The following is a 20140-nucleotide window of genomic DNA, read 5'->3' as shown; positions in this document are numbered from 1 at the left end:
GATGCATAAACTAAGGAAGTAGAAATCTGCATCATTGGGAAGTTTCGCACATTTTCTGTTTCGAATAGGCTTAATTTTCTCATACTTCAGACGTCAAAACATTTTTTCAACGCTACAAGGTTAATGACAAAAGCATCATATAATCAAGCAGGAAATTAAATTTTGATGGCCTATAAAATGAATTGTGTAACTTACAGTCTCCAGTTTGTAGAACAGATGAAGGGATTAAATTGTTTATGCTTCATATGTAGAGGTGTGACGATATACTCAAGAGACGAGACGAGACATGATATTGGGTTCACGACAACGAGACGAGATTTTAAGAAAACTGAAATGACACAATATATGACTGGACCAACAGACTTTTATTTTACCAAGTTGCACATGCATTTTGAAATGTTTTATTATAAATCTTTACATGCATGATGTAGGCATGAGCCTTTAATAAACTTCTCCTACCACAAATTGAAACTAAAACTAACATTTATACAAGTTAAAATAAAATAAATAAAATAAAATGAAATATTTCTCTCTTTTTTTCAAGTGCATACAATATAAGCCATGTTTCCTTTAGGGGGAAAAGTGGCCACCGGGAAAGTCTCAGGCCACGCCCTCTCAAATGTCCGCTCACTCTGCGTTACAAAAAGCCCCCCAGAGGGTTTTACGAGACTCCGGAAGTGACGTATGGTTTTCAATCGTCGCGTAATCACTTAGCGACAATTTCGACCGTGATCACATAAGCCATGGATTAAACACGGCCTTCGCTAACTGTGCACAATATCAGCAGCTGATCAAACAAACCAGCATGGCTAATTATGCACAGCTTCTCTACTGATCATAGCGATCTTGAATTAACCAGCATCACTAACTGTGCACAGAGTGTCCGGTGCTTGTTGTAAACAAACAGAGATCGCTAAGTGAACACCTCCTGTAGCAGCAGCACATACACACTGTACTGCTACAGAGCTAACTGTTAGACTATTAGCAATTTGCAGACTCCGGCTCTGCAGCTGGGAGAGACTGCTGCAGGAGGACTGTGCCGCTTCGATTCGTTCTTACTCTTCTTAACGAGCTGCTGGCCCCTGCGACGTCATTCTGGCTGCTTGCTGCTTCCCCTCCTTCTCCTCCTCTTCTTCTTTTCCTTTTACTGACCCCACAGGTCACAAAGGTCGAGTTTAATCTCAAGGGATCTCGTGGCACGTGACACATGTCACACCCCTATTCATATGTATATGACACCGAGCACAATGTGTATGACTGAATCTATTATCTGTGATCATTCATTATTAAAAAAACACTGAACAAACCACCTATGGTAAATGTTTGATAAATCATAGAACATTCTAAACATTATCTTTGAAAAGTAAGTTAGCAACAGTATAGAGGTTCAACTTCCTCTGTGTCCTGATACATTCATAATCTGAAAAATATCTCTGTATCTACTAATCCGTCTGAATATATGTGTTTTTCACAAACAATTACTCATTCTGTCTTTAAAATATAAGAAATTACTGAAAATGAACAGATCGTTTCCAGCACAATAGCTGGATAGTTGAATAGTTGGTAGAGCGGATTGGAGTGTTGGTGGTTAAATCCCTGACTATGGCAGCCTACATGTCGAAGTATCCTTGAGCAAGATACTGAACCCCAAATTGCTCCCGATACTGCATTCATCAGTGTGAGAATGAATTCCCAATGGTGGCAGGTGGCACCGTTTAGGGTAGCCTCTGCCACCAGTATGAATATGTGTGTGAACGGGTGAATGAGCGCAGTCTGTAGTGTAAAGCACTTTGAGTGGTTACAAAGCGACTAGGAAATCGCTATATAAGTGCAGGTCCGTTTACCATTTTTGGTAGGAGCCACTTCATCAAGATTGCGGATCAGAGATGGCAGCCATATAAAGTCTATGAGAACCAATATATCTTCCAAGCCACTTAGAAGGTCAATCTTGGTGTCAAAATATACATTTTCTGGGCCAAGGAATCATTTAAAGCTCAAACAGATTTGTTCGTTTTCACCATGTTTTTACGTAATTTCAAGGTTCCTAAGCGATCAGACATATATTGATATAGGTCATATCCAGTGCATGTATTCTGCAAAATGAATAACTATTAGCTTCACTTGTAGGGCTTGTGCATGTGGAAAAATGTGGTGCTTTTGTCCGGCATGTCCCCATTCTTCTCAAATCTGTTCCTCAGCCGCCTGACTAAAAGCTCAAACTAGCCCAACCCACAGTCAACCTGTTGCAGGGTGAACAGCAGACCAATCTTTGAAAGTCAGTCTGAACCCTGCTTTAGCAATGCAGAGGCTGGTCACTGGTTGTGGCAGCCAATCAGATAGTGGGCTTTCTTGTCACATCAGGGTGAGAAACTATAAACTGTGAAACTATGAAAATTCTATTAATTCTAAATATTCTCATTCATGACTGGGCATTCTGGTAAAATAGGTACTAGTAACAAATTGTTTAGTGAAACAAACAAAAAAAATTAAGGTGCCATTTAAAAAACTAAAGGTTTAATTATTTTAAATATAAACCCAAAGCATGTATACCAAGTATGCAGATGTTTTCTCGTTGTATTAAATTACATTTTCATATCAAACACAATTTTTGTTTTGGTTTCAAAATATATTGAGGCCATTTTATCTCGATCGTGTGTGGTTATTTAGTGGGAATATTTCTGTCACAAGTTCTTGTAATTTGTAGCCCAACAGCAGTTTCTCAATGAAGAGAATAAAATCTGTAATATTAGTTCAGCTGCTGCTAAAAAGGACCACTTGAAAGGAGTGAATATGACTGACAGCACATATAAATAGTTTAGAATTAATAATAAAAACTTTGTCTTTCCAGAAAGCCTTACGGTCCATGTTAAGCCATCATGTACTTTTAATTAAAATGAAATTAATTTTATTTTCATTTGTGCTATATTTATTTCTCGGGGAATCATTGAGGGCAACCCCTCATTTACAATGAAAACACAATGAAAAAGAAACAGCACAGGCAAAACACTTGATAACATTAAAGAAAGTTGCAGTGAAGGCAGAGTTATTGGTTATTATAGTTTTAAACTGGCCCATAGTGATAATTGTGTTGATTTTGAGTGAATGTTGTACACTGTAAAAAAATGTCGATTTTACGGTGAAAAACTACTGAACCATGACAGTAAAAGACGGTAAAATGATAAAAGGGTTAATTCCATTTCAGTAACAATGAAACACTGTAAATGTATATATCAGCCAAAACTGTATTTTTTTTTTTTTTTTTTACATTTTTTGAAATACATTACTCCTCTATAAAATACACTGGCACTGTGTTTGTAACAAAAATATACTGGAATATATATACAAGGGTTTTTTTGCATTTATTTTTTGTAAAAATACTTTTTCTAAATGTACTAAACACCATATCTCCAACAGAAATATACTGTAATATTTAATTGTAAAATCTTGTCAATTATATGGCAGGACAGCGTTTCTTTTGATGGAAAAACGTTTTATTTCTTACGGTAAAATATGGAATAAAATGGGAACAGTGCTAATATAGTTTTACCGTAATATTACAAAAAGTTGCACCATATTTATTACAGTAAAGTTCTGGCAACCAAAGCTGCCGGTTTCTTACCGTTTTTTTTTTTACAGTGTAAGATGTTCCATGTTGGTGCAGCAGAGGAACTGAAAGCAGTTTTTCCAAATTCAGTATTTGTCCGAGGAGCATTGAGCATTAAGCATCACTAGAGCGTGTTGGATAATTTCTATGTGACCAGTTTAATAAAGTGCTGAGGTATGGTGGCATGTCACCTATCAAGACTTTATAAATGAAGAGGAACCAGTTCATGTCTCGTCTCACAGATAAATGTTGTATAGGATGCAAAGATGGGTGGAGTAACTGTCTCCAGTGATGAATCAGAGTGCAGAATGATAAACAAAGTCCAGTGAGGTGAGAGTGGAGGCAGAAGCATGTCTATACTGCCCTACAGAGTCTAACTGCAGTAACTACACAAAGGGTAAAACTGAGAAAAACTGCTTTAAAGTTTTTTAACGTGTTTTAACTGGCCAGCCAAATGGGTTATAGGTAGCTAAGTGATATGACACTTATTTCTACATGTATTGATGATGTCATTTTTATGCTAAAAAATCATGATTATTTATTTGACCTTTGACCCCAAAAATGTAGTTACTGCACTCTGGTTTTGCATTGATGTAAAAAGCTCTGATAGTAATTCACAAACAGAGTGCAATAACTACAATGTTGTTTTCTTCTTTCAGCTTTGTATGTATGTCAATATGAAATTTGAATGTGAGTTTTTGATCTAACCAGACACCAGATATTTGTATTCAGAAACCCTTTTAATGCAATTAAATCTAATAATTGCTGCTTCTGAGGTGAACATTCTTGATTATGATGACTCAGTTATACTGTCACACTTTCCAAGTGTTAACTTTATGACATGAATTAAATACCAAGGAATACAAGTTACACTGTACACTGTTTATTGAAGAATTGCTTGATGCAGTAATCACATAGAATAACTGGTCCTTACACAACTCATTAGTGCTCAGATCAAAACAATTAGTGTGTTTTATAACTTCAGCTGTATATTTTTTAAATCAAATAATTAAAGTATGGGAAAAACAAATGCAAATATGTGATCACCACAGAAAAATGTTTTATTTAACACCCAACCAAATTTGAATCAGAAGAAAAAGTGTAAAAAAGTAGGTTTTAAAATTGTGAAAAAATGAGCAGCTCTCTCTCAAATGCTGGGGGCGTGAAACCTGTCCAACATCCAACTTCTCCACTGACTTACTGCATGCTGTAAAACTGGCACACTAGCTGTATCCCAATGTCAAGGATCCTTCCTTGGTAGGATCCTTCCTTCGGAGTCGGGTCCTCCGGAGGAGAGGGAAGAGTCCTTCCTTTCACTGGTGTAACGCACAAATGGGACAGCCTTCGGAGTGTGCAGCTGTGCGTCATTGCCTAATTGGAAGTCCTGCTTAAATTCTGCGCTGCTCAAGGCCTTTTGGCTAAGATCAAGTGTAGTATCTGTTCTTATCAGTTTAATAAAAAGAAATAAATAAATTCAGCGCCGCAATTTCAAAATCAGTTCACGACATGATGTGTCTTTGGCATCAGCACTCTGACACATATTTGTGAAAATGAAAGAAGATGCTTTAAGGTTGAATCTCCATGATTTATCAAGTAAAAGCCATAAAGTGGATTAAACCTGAATATTTAACTGATCCTGGCTGAATTTGGCCGCTACTTAGTTTCATAAAAGCAGCGGCGCATAATTCAAATATGTTCTGTGATTTTTTATTTTACAGTACAGTACAATAACAGTTATTTATAAATAACAATAACGGATAATAGTGGACTTTCAGTCTCTGTAAACACAATAAAAAAATGTATAACTTTCTGAATGGCATAGTTGCACATAGTACATCATCATATGACGCATATAAATTAATTAACAATAACTTTAGCGACTGAGACGGCATTAATTACATTAACCGGCAATGTATCAAGATGACGTTTATTATCTTTAAGCTAAATATTCTGGCATATGCTGATTCATATGTTTTTGCTTGACTTTGAACACACGTTTTGTAAGTTATGTGATAGCATTCAGTGTAAACTGAAAATACTTATATATTTAAATGCATATTGCGCCACCGGCGTCCCTCGCCATTTTTAAATCTCCCGGTAGACTGGTGTGCGCAATGCTTTATGGGTAGTCGGAGCGCACGGAGGATACACACATGCATCCTCGGAATTTGGGCAAAAGAAGGACTCTGTCCTCCGGAGCATCCTCGACATTGGGACAGTCCTTCGGCGGATGTCGATGACGTAGTGTCCTTCAAATCCAGCCGATTGAGCATCCTTCCCTGACATTGGGATACAGCTACTGTCTCTCTTGTGGGTGGAAGGGTCGGGGTCATCCCTATGCTCCCCAGGTCCTATGGTCCCCGCTGGGGGAACATAGGAACATAGGACCCTTTTTTAGAAAAAGGGTCCTATGTTCCCCTGTAGCAATACATACCGGGGAGCATAGGAGCCTTTTTCTGAAAAAGGCTCCTATGCTCTCCTCTGTTGCGGGGGTTAGGGTTAGTGTTAGGGTTAGGTTTAGCACCCCTGACCTAATCTTTCCTCGTCTAGGCCTATTTGCACATGCACCTCAAACAGCCCGTAAGCCTACATAGGCCCCTTTTTGCCATGGAATTGGGCAGTAATGGTGGAAAAAGTTACAGACCGGGGAACAAAGCAGGAAAAAGGGTCCTATGTTCCCCAGTCTCATACAAAGAGGGGAACATAGGACCCCGGGAGACACGCTCCCGAAGGGTCTATGCTGTGAAAATTGATGACAGCAGTTGAAATGACTTGTTTAATAAGTCAGAAGCGTAGCTTGAGTTTGAATGATTGAAACAATGACACATGCACGCATAAAATTACGTGACGAAACTTTGTTTGGCTGTTGTGCAGTGCAGAGATTTGCTACTTCTAGGCTTGTCGGCCTGCTGACACTCTAAATACTTGCCACTTTTGGAAGTCAACAGCGATACACAGAGACCACCGGGAGACAATACTGTTTCATTATTTAGGTTCATAAAATGTTCCGGAATTGGTGAATTTGTTGAATATTACTACAGATATTATTGTAGTCTTCCATTGTTATGACTGCTAATAAGAGTTAAAAGCTAAGATTTTTGGCCCTGCCCCCACTGGTAGGGAAAACAAGCAATCAATCTCCACTGACTTTGTATTAAATAGATAATCATCCTAATCAATTACGTCTGTTAGCAAAATACAGAATAATGTCTAAAAGTTGCTGTGTGGTAAAATATACTACCAGCAAGTTAAAGAACTATAAGTTTAAAAAATTTGACAAACTGAAAAACTGAACTTTTAAGAGGACAAAAGTGGATATTAGCTAACATTTGCTTTCTAACATATAGCTAATACGCTTGCTATGAGCAAACAGGGGACATTGTAGGAAAGCATGCAAGCCTTACTGGGGATTTCCACCGGGCGCGTTACAGCCGCGGAACGGCTCCACCACGGTTTTGTTGCGTCTTCTGCCCAGCATCAATTCACACCAGGCGCGTTACAGCCGCGGCACGGCAGCATAGCGAGCCGGCCGTATACACGCGAGATAACGAGAACACGCGATAATCCTGACCATACGGGAGACCGCAAGATCCCGTGATAAATTCTAAACTCTATTTATACAGTCTATGGATAAACTGTGTGTATAAAGTTAACAACAACAACAACAACCAACAGCTTACTTCTCTGACGTGAAAGATCTGTTGATCTGACCATCTATCCTTATAAAAACAATATGTTATGTCATAAATTATTGTATGATGTTCCACTTCAACAATCAGTCTCTTGTCGTCCGTGTCGCCGATCCTCTGAGATCCTTTGATTGATTGATTTCTGATCTGGTGCCTCAGTCATAACAAACTGTTGATGAACTGCGTATTGTGTTTTCTTTTGAAAGGGGGCAGAAGTGTTTTACGTCGGATTTCCTATCTGGTGCAATCTGCTCTGTTGAGATTTACGCGGTTTAGCAGCGGCTCGCGGAGAAAATAGAAGTCCTACCCTGGATTCCACTGGATGCGTAACGGCTGCAGATCCGTCGTCGGAGCCGTTACGCACCCATTATAATCAATGTGTGAGATTCCACCGACTGCAGATCCGCTGTGTAATGAGTCCGACAACGCAGGGCCATCCGACAGCCCTCGCAACACTTGCGCAGAGCTTCTATTTTTGTCGGACGACGGAGCACTACGCATAAATTCAGCACAGGGCAGATCGTTCGGGACAGGAAGTCTTGCACAGACACAAAATAAAACACCGGTATATTTTCAAAATAAAATACCTCGGGTTCGCTAACGAGGTCGGCCGGCTCGTTAACAAGCCGGCCGACCTCGTTAGCGCTCGTTAAGACGGAGTCGCTGGATTTGTCTCCAGTCATTAACGAGGAGATGTTGATTATCTTCCAGTTATATCAATTGATTAGGCGTGAATTAGCGAGATCTCGTGCGTCCTCGGGACTCTGCTGTCCGCAACAGCTCCGACACAGATGGATCCGGTGGGTGTTGACGGACTGCGTAGATACGCAGCCGTTGCGGACAGACCCCTGTCGGAGTCGTTATGCATCCAGTGGAATCCAGGCATATGCTCGCGGAGAGCCGCAGCTGAGACGCTGCTGTAACGTTCCGCGGCTGTAACGTGCCCGGTGGTAATCAGGCTTTAGGTTGTTTATTTGAACAAAAGAGATTGTATTTATTTGTATTATTCATTCATTATTTTGATGTGGGATTTGTTTTAAAAATCACATTTAATCTATTTTTTGTTATTTAACATAGAATATATTTTCATTTGCAATGTTAAGAGCTGCATTGTTTTGCACAGTTAGTTAAATATGCATTCATCGCATAGTGGGAAACGTGAGAAAAACGTATCGCTTACCCCGTATTGGAAATTATATTGAAATGTAAGTTAAGTGTTATTGTTACATCGATAATAAGAATGGAAAAACTATTAATGACAAGGCATTGAAGACAATTAAGTGGAAGACCCTGGGTTCTAAACAAACTGATTTACAAATGGTTCGCAAACCAAAACACGTTAAAGGGAAAGGGTCAATAGCGCATAGTTTATGCCTCCATTGAAAATGGGCATGCAGCGTGCTCCCATAAATTTTCCAACATATTTTCTCTTAATCTTACATGTTATTTGCCATTATCAACATTCTCAGAGGTAAAACATCCTCCACCCATTCACAGTTAGACTGTAGCATCCTTTGCCATAAATGTGCTTCATTTGTTGTTGAATCCATCCAAATCACTTCCACTCCGTAACTCTTCCCTGTACAGAAAGGCCCAGAAATAAATGTATTAGTAAGAAGGTAATAAATGAACAGGCCCTAGTTGAACCTAATTGATTCCCCTCTGTGATGGAAGTGTATGGGCTGAAATATGTGCCACCAGAAGCTGAATTTGAATTATTTATAATTGAATTTGAATTGCTTGACTTGAATAATTGCAGTAAAAACTGAATCTGAATTGTAATTTGAAATTGAATTTATTAGTTTGGAACTGAATATTCAGTTCTCACATTTAAAATTCAGTTCGCAAAATTCTATTTCAATTTTCTGTGACGAAGATACACAGAGCGCCTCTTCGGCCAATCAGCATCTCCTTTTTTTTGGTAACATTTGTTGCCACCCGGTTGCCATATCGATTCTTCGGCCAATCAGCACCTCCTTTTTTTGGTAACATTTGTTGCCAGCCGGTTGCCATAGCGCCTCTTCGGCCAATCAGCACTACTGTTCCGTTCCAGCCTCATCCATGGTCAGCCAGTCTAACTTCTTCCTCCATTTCGTGGCGAGTGGCAACCGGGGTGGCAACAAATGTTACCAAAAAATAAAACGTAGGTACTGATTGGCCGAAGAGGCGCTCTGTGTATCTTTGCTCGATTGCTACTACCCGCAGAAAATTGAAATTGAATTTTGCGAACTGAATTTGAATTGTGAGAATTTAATGTTCAGTTCCAAACTAATAAATTAAATTTCAAATTACAATTCATATTCAGTTTTTCAATGCAATAATTCAAACTGAAGAATACAAATTCAAATTATGTGATTCAAATACATTTTTTTAATGCAATTATTCAAGTTAAGCAATTCAAATTCAAATATAAATAATTCAAATTCAGTTTCTGGTGGCTCATATTGCAGCCCATAGAAGTTTTCCACAACATCTTCAAAGGATGCAAAGGTATAAACAATGTATCCAAACTCCGTGTTAACCCTTTGATGTACAACATGGGTCAATAATGACCCTCATTCATTCCCAATGTTATTTAATGCTGCTGTGTGTTTCTGTGCTCTATCTTTTTATATCAACTTATTTTATGATTGAATATTCCAAGTATTCTTTAAATTATTAGTATTATTACATAGCTAACTACTTGGCTAAGTAGCTTTCCAAGCTAACTACTTAGCCAAGAAGTTGTTATCTTAGCAAGCTACCTAGTTAAATACTTAGCTTAGCAAGCTACTTAGCTAAATACTTAGCCAAGAAGCTAGCTAAGTAGTTAGCTTAACAAGCTACTTAGCTAAAAAAAATGGATACGGGTCATTTTTGACCCATATTGTGCATTAGAAGAGTAGTGACACAAAAAAGGGATTTGATTAAAAAATTAATGAAGGAAAACATAAAATTAGGATATATGATGATCAAAAACAAACTAACCTGAAATACTTAATGATGAAAATAATTTATTGCAAAGATATAGAACATAAAAACTCTGTCGGGTCACTTTAGACCCATGTTGTGCATCAAATGGTTAACTAAGTGTTTAATCCCCGGTGTTCAAACTCATACATGAAAGGTATTCAGGCTGCAGTCGTAACCATGTTGAAAATTGTAACAGTTTAGTGGAATCTCACCTGTCCCTAACCCGAGCCTCAGACCTCCAATGTAGTGGTTGTCCATTCGGTCGTGATCCCACACTGAGATCTCCACACAGGCCTCTCTGAGGTCCTCTGGTCGGAAGCCGTCATACACCATGGTGTGGTTGAACATTGGGTTGGCTGTCCTCTTTACCACCCGCGTCTTCTGTCGACTTCTCTGGCTTGTGTCAGGAAGTACAGTGCTTCAGTAGAAGAAAAGGAGAGAAATACAATGTATTTTTTTTTCATTTGGATAGGCCTTTCAAAGACATACAGGTATGGAAACACAAGTGTTCTAAACTAAACAAATACATAAGATAGTGTGAAATAAATGAATCTCATGAAATACAGAGTATATCATACAATAATGAAATTGTAAAAAACATTTTTTGAATGCAGCTCAATTGGCCTCATTGTTTTGGCAATTTCTGAAGAACTGAGGACTGACAACAAGATTTACACTCATTCACCAATATTTTCCCAAGTTTTTTCTTAAAGTTGTTCAGTAAATTTCAAAAAAGTTTATGTCAGATTCATGAAGGTGTTCTTAAACTGCTGAATTGTTCAGCTGTTTTCTTAAAATGATAAATCCCATATTCTCGTAAAGTTGAAAGGGGGTGTGAGTTGAACCTAATTACCATAGGCAAGCCCTGTGCACAGTCACACATTAAACAGAAATCAGAAGTTGAGAGAAGTCAGTCAAGAATGCCATACAAAGGTTTGAAAGTGGTTAGTAAATATTACTTCATCCTGTTTCTTCTCAGAACATGTGATTGGCATTTTGTTTTAGGGTGATTAAGCGAAAGCAAATTCTACGTATCTATAAAGCAAGAAGCGTCTGTGTGTGTGTGTGTGTGTCTAGGGCATATCTCTCTGACCTTTAGTCAGACTGACCTCTGATTTCGTATGTGGTTCGCACATGGCACGAAGATGTGCATCCTCGATTTTGAAGATTTTTGAATTCATTTTTCAAAATATCATTATTTACGTAGGACGTGTTGCGGCATTGCACTGTTTCCAATTGGATGCCTTTTAGGGGAGCGCCACCCCATTGTGTGATAGGCCTACACCCGGTCAGTAACACGATTCACTCTGGATTTCCACCCTGACTCATCTCATCTGTAAGTCTATTTAGCCTACCTATCTTTAGGATTTTTAAAGTGCACTATAAGCAGTGGCGGCTTGTTAATAGGAGGCGCTAGGGCGCCGCCCCCATCAAAATTGCAGGAAAAAGTATAGACACAGTAAACATAAATGACCTGATAAAAATAATTATGACATCTGTTCACTCATAATATGTGTCTGCTAATCATTTTTCAGCATTCCCATTCCATAATGGTTTTATTTGTTTAGTTTTTTTGTGTAAATATATATGTTTCATGCGCAGGCGCGATATTCACTGATGCAAACAGTGGAGTCGGACGTATTTTGAGGAAACAATGGCAGCTTCAGGTGAAACCACGGCAGCAAAAGAAAATTCGGTAACTTTCCTACAGAAGAATCCTTTCACAAGGCGATCGCTTGAGGAAAAAAAGCGGATAAAGGAGCTTGGGCCGGACCAACCAGACTTAAAAATCCAGCAGCAGGCAATATCCAGCTTGACAAGCATGACAAGCTAGTGTTAGCTCGTTAATAACAGTAGTAAAGCAGGCTGGTATAGTTTGCAAGACTAAAGACACACGTTTTTATTCGCTTGTCTTTTTTGGCCCATTAATTTTTCAATCTGTTGTCATGTACCGTATTTTCCGCACTATAAGGCGCACCGGAGTATAAGCCGCAGCAGCTAAATTGAATGATGTGTACACATATAAGCCGCGCTGGACTATAAGCCGCAGGTGTTTTAATGTTTAATTACCATATGTAAGGGTTCGTGCACAGAGGGGATTGTCGGGAAAGAGATGGCTGCTTGAGGAAGCTTCTTTACAGCCAGATTGACTGTCTTTAACTTAAAAGCTGCATCATATGCATTTCTACGTTTGTTTTCCATAATGACGGTTTGTGCATGAAAACTTCCTCTGCACAAACTATCTCGCTCTCGTAATGTCGGTCTTGCTCTCGTTCTGTCTCTCGTACCACTCTCGGTTTCACTTTTACTTTTGTGAGCTACCCGTTTCACTCTTTTCCGGCGCCCTGCCAGATTGGCTCGGGGTCCTTCGTCTGCCACTGATTACGGCACGGCGACTCCGACAAACTAAGTAGCTTTCGACACAAATACACACAGACAAGTGAAAAATAGCTTAAAAGTATATGAAGGACCCCGGGCCGATCTGGCAGCCGAGCCGATCTGGTACGTACACCTGCCTCCAGCTTTTCCTGCTGGAGCCCGCCGCTCCTCGCGGACCGGTCATAGAGCCCATAGAGTTAAAGTTGGTGGACTGCAACCTGTAAAATCCATAGATTTAGGAGGTAACCTAGTGGCTATTAGCTGTATTCATCGATTAATCGGAAAAACAATCGACAGATTAATCGATTATTAAAATAATTGTTGGTTGCAGCCCTAATGCAATATCGTATATCAGCTAATTGGATTCATGTTAATGTACTTTTAGTGCAGCATACTGCGTAATGTGCTATCTCGCCATTAGCATGCTAAACTGAGATTTAAGCCCTTTCTTCCGCATCAGTTTGATCTATTGAAAACAGTCAAAACAAAACTTTATTAACTGACAGCTAAGTATAATACGGACGGAAAGATAGTGCTATTTAAGGTTACACTAGCAAGAGTATTACACCTCATTCTACATCCCACTTTCACACACAACCTCATTTGGTATATTAAAAAATCTACTTAATCTGCCACTATACCAATACATACTCCCTATGGGCACTGCACTAGTTTAAAAAAAAGTGAGATCTGCTGTAACCTATTTTATTGGAAAAAAAAAGATTAAGACATTTTGTCAGTATTCTATCAGTTATCTGTGATGTATGATCAGTAAATTGAATTGTGAACACTTTGGGTCTCCATATTCAATGAGCTGACAGTCTGCAGGACATCCTACCATTTCACAAACGGGTCTATAATAACTCCTCTGACTGAAGGAAGATTCTTGCAGTCTTTCACCCAAATGTGCACCTCACCAGTCTCCGTCATTGATGGTCTCTTACCTGTGGATGCATCACACCACAATAAATGACAAAGTCAAAGGAAAACTTGATCAAATTTGATAAGCCATCAGCTCACTGTGGGACGTCTGTGGCAGGAATCTCAGAGCGACTCTCATCTGTGCTCTGCTGTCCAGGAGCTGAGAGGTAGATGGTGCTGGACTTTGTGAGGAGACCTGAAGGAACAAGCTCAAGGGCGTAAATGTCTAATGAAATCACTTCTAAAAGTGCACTGCATACAGAAATGGAGCCTTTACCCTGGCGTTTAGCGTAAATTCATTTATATGTGTGTTGCTGAAGTCCCATTCTGACAAATCCAGGTCCACCTCTCCTAGGAAACTGTTCCGCCCAAAAGTGTTGTGGTGCCACACGGAGATGCTCAAACTCTGAGTTTTCAACACTTCCATTATGATTTTGAACTATGAAATGGAAAGAAAAATCTAATAAAATATGGAATACATGTCATGAGAAATCTGTAAAAAGACTAAATATGGAATTATTACCTGGAGGATTTCATTGTAGGTGGGGTTTAAAGTCCTCTTTTTAACAGTGGTTTTTCTTTTTCCCAACTTTGTTTTGTCAGGAAGAAGGTAACATTTTACATACCTGTAATAGAGTGAATTCAGATTTTCAATAAGAACAGAATTAAAGCGGCAAGCAGCGATGAACGGACCCGAGCAGAGTGGAGCCGCCGGGGGAGCCAGCAACGCCAGGTCAACAGATTGTTGAAGGGGCGAGGTAATCAGCGACTCTCTGCTCAGTACACTGACACCTCAAGCAAGTCTCTACAACAAATGGTTCATTAGTTAGGAAAAGGGGGTGTGGCTAATCAAAAAGGGCGGGATTTATGAAATATTGTTAAGTAGAACTGTTCAGTGATGGGCCATCATCATGCATGACAAGTTTGAGGCAGATTGAACAATGTATGGTCAAGTTATACAGTCTCCTGTTTTATGCTAAAACGCCAAATTTTGCCGCCATGCCATACCCACATAGTATGACGGTCTGCAAAGCTTTTATTAACTTTTGATGTCAAAGTCCTTTTGACGGTACTGAACAAGTCTGAAGTCGACCGGATTAAATCTCTAGGAGGAGTTTGTTAAAGCAGTATTTCCCAACCTCTTATGTGCCACGGCACATATTTTACATTTGAAAAATCACACGGCATACCACCAAACAAAAATGTCAAAAAGACAGTAAAAAACACCCTTAATATGTTTAGAATTACATGTGTCACCTGTCACAATTCCAACCCTCCTCCTGTATCAGGCGACTTTGCACATGCACAAATGCGTAACGGCTGCAGATCCGTCGGCAGAGCCATTACGCACTCATTGTAATCAATGTGTGAGATTCCACCGACTCCAGATCAGCTGCGTAGTGAGTCCGATGTCGCATGGCCCTCTGTCAGCCCTCCGTCAGCCCTCCAACACTTGCGCAGAGCTTCTATTTTTGTCGGACAACAGAGCACGGCGCATCAATTCAGCACAGAGCAGATCGTTCGGGACAGGAAGTCGTGCACAGACACAAAATAAAACATCCGGTATACTTTCAAAATAAAGTACCTCAGGTTAAGGCGGATCGTATTTCAGAACTTGAAGACGTCATGATGGGGGGGACAGACCTGAAGTCAACAGGTTAAAGATTTTCACTCGTCTTTTCACCCCATTGACACCGCTCACTCCGGTGCTTGTTGTAAACAAACAGAGATCGCTAAGTGAACACCTCCTGCAGCAGCAGCACATACACACTGTACTGCTACAGAGCTAACTGTAGCTAACTGTCGCTAACGAGGTCAGCCGGCTTGTTGACAAGAGGCTCTTGTCAACAAGCCGGCCGACCTCGTTAGCGCTCGTTTAGACGGAGTCGATTAATTTGTCTCCAGTCATTAATGAGGAGATGTTGATTCTCTTACGGTTACATCACTTGATTACGCGTGAATTTGCTGATACACTGCTCTCTGTTGGAAGAGCATGTAATTGTTCTGCCTCTCACTTCACGCCGCTCACTTAGAGTACCAATCAGGTGAAACTGGATAATCTTCCATGGCACACCTGGGGCCGGTATTTCAAAATTTGTAATCCGGATCAGGATAATCCGGATAACGAAATCCTCCTTTTCTCAGGTGATCCTGCTGACTTTATCTGAGTATTTCAAAACATTGGCAGAGTGGATCACCGTGACGCCCATGTGGGCGGATCTGGATTTCCAAATCTTGTCGTGTCTCCGACTCTGGGATCGTAACATGGCGGACTACCTGACGAAAGGAGCAGGGAGCACCACTTTCACATTAAAAGTGTAAGTTAACAGTCATCTAATGTGTAGCGGTTTTAAGACCATACGAACGCCAACCAACATATCATGCTAGCCAACTTCTTGAATTGTCACCTAATTAAAACCAGGCCGCAGCGATCTCTAATTGAGACGCGGCCGTGCTAACGGTAGCTAACTCGGCTTCATTGACTTGTGTGTTAAGTAGCTAGCGGGCTAGCGAGGTAGCTGCTTTGTTGATTAATTTTAGTCTATGGTTTAACTTATAAAGGAACTAATCGGACGTACATCATACCTTAACTCTTTAAACTAACACCAACTTGTTTAGAGTTTATTAGCGTTACATTATTGGCAACACGGCAGACTTAAAAAAAAAAATCTGCTCCATGTGTACAGAGCAGGCTGCTGCAGTACTTAGGAAACGGAACGTTACACGGTATTAACTATACGGGTCATTCAGAAGTGTCAGAATGCTCCAGTAATGCTAGTGATGATGTCATGCTTTGTGTACATAAAGATATACTCATACACCTTCTCTTTCTTACTTTCAGAGTCACTCACAGCCATGGACCTCTCAGCTATTAAGGACAACCGGGTCTCTATGAGTGATGGAAATCCTTGGAAACACTTTAATTGTATTGATCCATTCAATGTTATTGGATTCTGAATAAAGTTATTGAAACTGCTTGAAATTGTAATTGCATTACTTTCATGCTATATAGCTTGGTCAGTGATACAATAAGAAACATTTTTCATCCTAATTTGTCTCCCTTATATAGAAGACTCTCACTAAACATAATTATGGTCATTTATAGCAAAATATAATCTGATTTGATGAAGTAGAATAATCAGTTTGTACACAAACACCTTACTGCATGTTTTAAAAATCACATTCAAGCTATTTCCAGACATTTTAAAGGTACATTTTTAAGTTTGACAGAATTTGTCTTCAATAATCAGAAGCATGAAAATATACCTTGAAAGTGCTTCAATGTGCTGCATGATATATTTACAGCAATTTCAGAAAGTGGGGTCAAATATTTTACTATGCTTTAAATTTCTTTCAATTAGGCTACTTTAATTATTAAAAGTAAAACACTAACACTTGATTAAGTGAAATGAACATCTTGACTAAAAATATCTAGGAGAAGTGGAGCTGAGACTTTGTCAATCTAAGTGAAATCCACCTCTGAGGTGGGATCAGGATGATCCTGAAATTTTGGTACCAAGTTGATCCAGATATCTGCCTTGAGTTTTGAAATACCCAAATCCAGCCTTTTATCTGGATTCAAGGGAGGATTGGATTACCGGAGCGGAATCCTGATCTTCAGGATCAGGGTTATCTGGATCCGTGTTTGAAATACCCAGTTTTCAGATCAGATCTAGATTTAATCCTATCCGACCAGGATAATCCTATCTGATCACTTTTGAAATACCGGCCCCTGATGATTTCTTACGGCACACTTGTGTGCCACGGAACAGCGGTTGGGAATCACTGTGTTAAAGTATGCAGTGTGGAAATGGCGAAAATCGTATAAAACACCATTTTCGATCCAAGATGGCCGACTTCCTGTTCGTTTTTGGGTATGGCTTCTTGAGACTTTTTGGTGTGTCTTCCCATGATACATGAATGTACCAAATTTCATGTCTCTAAGACAAACCTATTTTAGGGGCTCAATTCTAGGGGGCGCTAGTAGGTCATTTTGACACGCCCATTTCTGAAACCAATGAAATACGTACATTTTTGACGGGATTGAATTTTTTCCCAAGTTTGGTGAGTTTTGGAATATGATAAAGCCCTCAAAAACGCAATTCATTTGCTGTTATAATAATAAACGGACCAATTTCAATAGGGTCCTCCACTCCACTGGGCTCGGGCTCTAATGATGTTTTGGAAATTCTTCAAATGAAAGCAAGAGGCAATTGTTTGACAATTCTGCCTTTCTTTACCTTTACATCTCAAATTCTACATTACCCGCTCCGATCACAGAATATAGCAAACACTTACGGTTCAGAGCAGTTCTTTTTAGTGTCTGCCACAGCTAGATCCCTGCACTGCACCACAAATATGTGAAACTCTCCCAGCTTCTTGATGTAGTTCACTGCAAAGTGGATGCTTCCCTGGACATCGATGTCACCCGTTTCTGCATGGTAAAGGTTGCTGATGCTGCCACTGACCTGCTCATTGATAATAGCACAGAAGAGAGAGAAACAACACAGTCCTCTTTGGCTTTAACTTGTTGTTTTTGTAAATGAAAAATGATTACCTTGATTGCTTGTCTTGTTGTTTTGTTTTTCTTAAGAACCTGAATCTCACATGAAGTATTTTACATAATTAAATGATCCATCTGGTGATATTCTCTATCATTCTTTGTTCAACATATTGCATTAAAGACCAAAACTAACACAGGGTAAACCCCAAACCTGTGTTAGTAGGGTTTGCTAAAAACTACAGTGACCAGCTATTTCAGTAAAATGGCTTACTGAGTGTATTTTCCTTTTCTTTTTTTTATTACACTTTATGAGTTGTTTTTAAATAATTGTGTCTTCAGCAGGAACCATTGGGCATGGAGCTGAGAGCCACATGGAAGGTAATGTAAAGTAATGAGGGATGAACTGTGCACTGCAAAAAAGATAAAACAAGATAAAAACACTAAATCTGAGGGAAATGATCTTGCTGCATGGACAGATAATTTCACTTGACAAGATTTCTTAAATTAAGATTATTAAATCTAGAAATAAGCATGTTTTTTTTCTTTAAAATAAAAAAATAACTCTTAAAACAAGAGAAATTAAAGCTGCATGCAGTGATGAACTGGGCCGAGCAGAGTGACCTGACAATTATTTGTTTCTTACCAAGATGAAAAAAACTTTAGATTTAGAAGTGTTACATAATTTATCTTGTGTTAAGAGTTAATTTTTTATTTTAAGCTTTCAACATGCTTATTTCTAGATTTAACAATCTTAATCTAAGAAATCTTGTCAAGTGAAATTATCTGTCCATGCAGTAAGATCATTTCCCTCAGATTTACTGTTTTTATCTTGTTTTTAGACAAACCTTTTGCAGTGTGACATTGTTTTTTTGTTGAATTTGTTGACTGTAAGAAAAATGCCAAATATCACCAGCCTCATCGATAAAATATGTTTGCATAGTGATCGTTGAAAAGTGAAAAAAATATAACATGAAACATGGTTGTCATATGACACGTCAATCAAAGGTTGAAACAGAGAAAATATCAACATTCCCCTTTATACAGATATGGCGTATACGCTTTCTAGAAACAAAATAATCAAGTTAGCTGCATGTGGACATACAGATGAGGTTGAGGCCATTCCAGAGGAGAGACTTAAGTTGGATATGGAGCTGCCTGTGTTTCTTCTCCCACCCAGATTGGTATCAAAAGTGCTGTCATTTTCTGTCTGATATCAGAGAAAAGTATAAATAAATAAAAAACCATCACTTAAATCAGACATATTAGCAAACTAATAATTTAGCTCTAATGTGAGTGGTAAAGTTGATAAATGTATCAGTTAACTGACTGCAGTGCTGTTGAACACAAGATATAATACTTTTGTTATTGAGTTCAATGTACAAGAATATAGTTAATTCTGAGTAATTTACCTCATCCTGAAGAACAGTCATTGATGCACTGGTTTTCCTCTGCTTTGAGTTGGAGAGAGAAGAGGCTGATAGTGGAAGCGAATCTGGAAGAAAGATACTACTATGAATCTCTTGTAATGAATATATACTGAGTATCTCTGAATTTTAAAAGAATGTTCATTTTTAGGGGTGTGACGAGATTAAACTCAACGATATTTCTTGTTGCATAAAAAATCTGTCTCACGAGATTTGTGAGCTATCCAAACTTCTATTTGTGACCTGTGGGGTCAGTAAAAGGAAAAGAAGAAGAGGAGGAGAAGGAGGGGAAGCAGCAAGGTGCCAGAATGACGTCGCAGGGGCCGGCGGCTCGTTAAGAAGAGTCAGAACGAATCGAAGTGGCGCAGTCCTCCTGCAGCAGTCTCTCCCAGCTGCAGAGCCGGAGTCTGCAAATTGCTAACAGGCTAACAGTTAGCTCTAGCAGTACAGTGTGTATGTGCTGCTGCTGCAGGAGGTGTTCACTTAGCAATCTCTGTTTGTTTACAACAAGCACGGGACACTCTGTGCACAGTTAGTGATGCCGTTAATTCAAGATCACTATGTTTATGATCAGCGGAGATGCATAATTAGCCATGCTGCTTTGTTTATGATCAGCTGCTGATGTGATGTGATCACGGTCAAAACTGTCGCTAAGCGATTATGTGAC

At 39.3% G+C, this 20140-nt stretch overlaps 1 protein-coding gene and 1 non-coding gene across 2 annotated transcripts in view; one reads left to right on the top strand and one right to left on the bottom strand.

Moving 5' to 3' along the window:
* Nucleotides 1-5000: 5000 nt before the first annotated feature.
* On the top strand, nt 5001-5185 carry LOC131987329 (U2 spliceosomal RNA). The gene has a single exon (XR_009395793.1). It is a non-coding gene; the product is annotated as a U2 spliceosomal RNA (small nuclear RNA).
* Nucleotides 5186-7619: 2434 nt separating this feature from the next.
* LOC131986222 (synaptotagmin-like protein 2) overlaps nt 7620-20140 on the bottom strand; it is a 34411-nt gene continuing 21890 nt past the window's right edge. Inside the window, exons 8-16 of the mRNA XM_059351074.1 lie at nt 19459-19541; nt 19152-19256; nt 17845-18014; nt 14069-14171; nt 13823-13984; nt 13645-13741; nt 13463-13568; nt 10458-10663; nt 7620-8872 (exon numbers count right to left, since the gene is read on the bottom strand). Of these exons, the coding sequence (XP_059207057.1) occupies nt 8730-8872; nt 10458-10663; nt 13463-13568; nt 13645-13741; nt 13823-13984; nt 14069-14171; nt 17845-18014; nt 19152-19256; nt 19459-19541 (1175 nt within the window). The 3' untranslated portion in view covers nt 7620-8729. The remainder of the gene's footprint in view (nt 8873-10457; nt 10664-13462; nt 13569-13644; nt 13742-13822; nt 13985-14068; nt 14172-17844; nt 18015-19151; nt 19257-19458; nt 19542-20140) is intronic.

Source organism: Centropristis striata, chromosome 15 (genome assembly GCF_030273125.1).
Source record: "Centropristis striata isolate RG_2023a ecotype Rhode Island chromosome 15, C.striata_1.0, whole genome shotgun sequence".
Classification (NCBI taxonomy): Eukaryota; Metazoa; Chordata; class Actinopteri; order Perciformes; family Serranidae; genus Centropristis; species Centropristis striata.
This window is presented reverse-complemented; position numbering and strand designations above follow the sequence as displayed.